Below are 3560 nucleotides of genomic sequence, written 5' to 3' on the forward strand. Positions count from 1 at the left end.
TTCAAAATCAAGGAACTATTTTCCTCTCTGCAAATGATGCGGAAACCAGCAGAACAACCAAATTCAGCGACAATTTTGGGATATCACTCACAACTTCCTAAGAATTTGTTACTTAATCCCCATAAAAGAAGGCAAAAGGATCAAATTAAGCATGCGATGATGCTAATTTTGAAAAGCTCAATAAATATATGAAGCAGAAAGGGCTTAATATCAGAAGGGTTAAATTCTTTTTACTTGATAACTTGGTTGCATTGTTGTCAAGTGTACAACAAACAATAACCACCACCACCACCTTAGACATGAAAAAACAACATTACAGTAATACCAATATTCAAAGTAAGAGACTAAACATAAGCAACTGTACAAAGCCATCCAGTTACTAAAATATTTGGTTTCTTGATTGGGAACAATAGGCCTAAAGCTCATAGACAATTAGCAAAGGAGAACCACAGACTTGGTAATTTGAAAAAAGATCAACTAAAACAGTAAGTTATGAAGCACCTTAGCAATGAAAATTAATTGGTGGGAATCATTTCCAAAATGCTACTCGTCCTTCCTCTCAGCACCTCCAAGCTGAAGCCGAGACGAGCTCCTTCCGCTGCCAGCAGAGAACAAGCGAAGACTGTTTCTTCTCGATGTGGAACCCTCGAACCGGAGTCCTCTGCACCAGACACTCAGCTTGCGACTCGGTAAAGTTACTGAATGTCAAGGGGGAGAACCCAGATGACAAAAATACATTCTTCCACGGAGGCGTTCGATCGAGCAGACGGTAGCGGCCCAGAACAATTTTCTCAATGCCCGGCTGCAGCAAAAACTTCTCTATCTTTTGCAGGGCATCAGGGTTCACATTAACAGCATCCAGCGATTCGAGCAGGCCCGAATAAGATTGAATGGCATGAATAATGTGGTGGGGAAATGGGGCATCGGTTCGATCACAGACTCTATCCAAAGAGAGAACAATTTTGGGGGAGAGCTGCTTTATAAAACGGAGGACCAAAGGAAGGGATACAGGGTAATTCCATAAGGAAACAATTGACAAATTCACAGCAATCGCTTCAGTCTCCGAGAAACGAAGTGGTAGTGGCCAAGGACCGGAGTTCAAGTGTTCAATGTTCACAATTTCGAACTCAAATGCAATGTTAATATCAGAAGCAAAATGTTTCAGATTTTCTAGAGTGAAACCGAGCTCGAGTTCATCGTGTGTGGATGGGGATGCAAATGCAGTGATTTTAAGAGCAGGAGCACCGCCATTTCTCAAGGCGAGCTCCTGCATAAAAGAGGCCCATTGCCCACCAAAACCAATATCAAAGTCTATAATGTGAACTCTATCACAGCCTTCAAAGGCCTCAAGAAGGGCTTGGTTACAAGTAAAATTGGCAAACTGAAGAACAGGGGAGACCTCGGAAAAAGACTTGTAAGCACCAATCTTCAATATGAGACTAATAGGCGGTGGTGGTTGTGGTGACAAAGGCAAAGGATTACCAGTGGTGTTCATATGGAGGAGAAATTGCAAGGCCTCCTTGAAATAGAAAGCAGCCCTTTGGAAAGGCTTACCGATTGGAGAGAGCTGGTGATTGAGCCGCGCCAATATCCCTTGCGCGAGTATCGAATTCCCTGTTTCGATCAGCTCTGCTGCCTTTAGTATCTGGTCAACTATGGCCTGCTGAAGAAGGTGCTGCTGCTGCTGCTGTTGCTGGCTCGCCAATTCATCGCTCGCCATCTTCTGCTTCGCCGCCGCCATCATTGGCCTCTGTTGCTGAGGAAGCATCTGACTCGGTTGTCGCCGAAAAATTATGTCTGGCCCAGATGGTGGGACCGGATAGTTTGAACCAATACCGCCGGGATTGAGCCTTTTCGCCGGCGGCGGTGAAAGAAGTTGGTGCTCTTGCAACTGGGCATACGTCAAAGGCATAAACATAGCCGGGTTTTGAGCATACTGAGCTTGATTCTGATTGATTATCATCTGGGGATTGAAAATCTGTGGCTTCTCATCCACGGCTTCCATTGCTTGCAGCTGTTGTTGATGGAATACGCCCGGTAAAAGATTGCTTGCTGGAACGGAGAACAAATGGTTGGTGTGCGGGTTGGGAGTGGAAACCGAACCAAACCTTGCATTGCCGAAGGGAAAATCGGGAGAGGGCAGAGGTAAAGAAGGATCAATGTTGGGAACGGAATTTGCTGCGGAAATGGGTTCGAGACCGAAGCTAGTAGCTTGGTCTACGATGCCGAAACCAGCGTTGAATTCAATGTTGTTGAATCCCATAGATGGGTCCTCAATATCCCCCATAATCAGCCGGAGAATGGACTGCTCGTGGCCAGGTGGGGACTCAGACAACACGCCCTCCCAATCCTCCATTCTCAGCCCACATTTTTCACCTATGTCGACGCCGGCGTGGTGGGGCGGGTTCTCGACGGAGGCTGAGGCTGAGGCTGCTGTTGCTGACGCTGCCGCCGCCGCCGCCACGCCGGTTGTGTTGTTGTTGTTGTTGTTGGTGGTGGTGGTGTCAGTGGAGCCGCCGCCGCCGCCGCCGTGGCCGAGAGAGGAAGACAGGGTGGATGTTGAAGTGGGAGGGCTTGGGCTTCTTCTAGTGTCAAGAACTGAGGTGGGCTCAGTGCCCACATAGCAATTTTCTTTGTTGATGTGCCACTTTTGTTGATGCTGATGTTGATGATGATGATGATGATGATGATGATGCTGACGGTGCTGGTGGTGCTGGGGCAGTGAATCTGAAGAAGCAGTAGAGAAATCTAACACCCCCTTCCCTTGAAACTCCTCAAAGGGCAGGGGCATGGCCTTCATCTAAGAAAATCAACAACAACAACAACACCCACAAACTCAAACACCCAAAAACCTCCAGCTTTTAGAAGACAAGAACCCCCCCACCAAATACTTATATTAAAAATAAAAAAAGCACAAAACGGAAAAATGGGTTTGTTTGGTCTCAAATTTATGACTTGAAGACCTGAAAAAACAAAATCAGATTTTGGAGGTTTCAAACTCTGACACAAATTAAAGACACCTGTGTTACATGATGCATGCAGAGCTCAAGAAACCCATTTCACCACACACCTCAAACTGCCACTTGCTTCCTCCTCTCTCCCCTCCCTTTCCTCTCTTCTTCTCTCTTCTCTCTTCTGCACCAAGGGCTCTATATTTTTGTAATATAGCTCAAACCCATTTTTGGCATCATCTCCTCCTCCTCCTTCTTGTGCTTTGGTTTAGGAAAAAAATAAACACTTTGGTGGGGTTTTCTTTCTTCTCTCTTTGGAGCACTCTGTCTTCCTTGTGTCTTCTGCTATGGATGCGTGCAACATATAAAAGTGGTAAAGTGCTCTCTCTCTCTCTCTCTCTTTCTCTCTCTCACCCTTTCTCTCTCTATATATTTTTTTAATGTTTTCTCATTTATAAATTTTTTTTTTTTATTTATGTGGCTTTTGTCTGTAGACGTAGTTATCTCCCCTAGTAGGGTCTCTATCACTCTCTCCACCCCTACTCTCACACATAGCGCGTGAAAGTGTAACACATACAAATAAGAGCATTTGTGACAATATTACACCTC

At 45.5% G+C, this 3560-nt stretch overlaps 1 protein-coding gene across 1 annotated transcript; it reads right to left on the bottom strand.

Moving 5' to 3' along the window:
- Positions 1-204: 204 nt before the first annotated feature.
- On the bottom strand, positions 205-3318 carry LOC132189063 (scarecrow-like protein 6). The gene is made up of 2 exons (XM_059603552.2): positions 3071-3318; positions 205-2800 (listed from the first exon to the last, which is right to left on the bottom strand). The coding sequence occupies exon 2, from the start codon at positions 2798-2800 to the stop codon at positions 560-562; it is 2241 nt and encodes a 746-aa protein (XP_059459535.2). The 5' UTR covers positions 3071-3318; the 3' UTR covers positions 205-559.
- Between the last annotated feature and the right edge of the window lie 242 nt (positions 3319-3560).

Source organism: Corylus avellana, chromosome 2 (genome assembly GCF_965113065.1).
Source record: "Corylus avellana chromosome 2, dhCorAvel1.hap1.2, whole genome shotgun sequence".
Taxonomy (NCBI): domain Eukaryota; kingdom Viridiplantae; phylum Streptophyta; class Magnoliopsida; order Fagales; family Betulaceae; genus Corylus; species Corylus avellana.

Excerpts from the sequence above, each read along its gene's own strand:
- LOC132189063 (XM_059603552.2), bottom strand. The coding sequence starts at position 2,800 with ATGAAGGCCATGCCCCTGCCCTTTGAGGAGTTTCAAGGGAAGGGGGTG.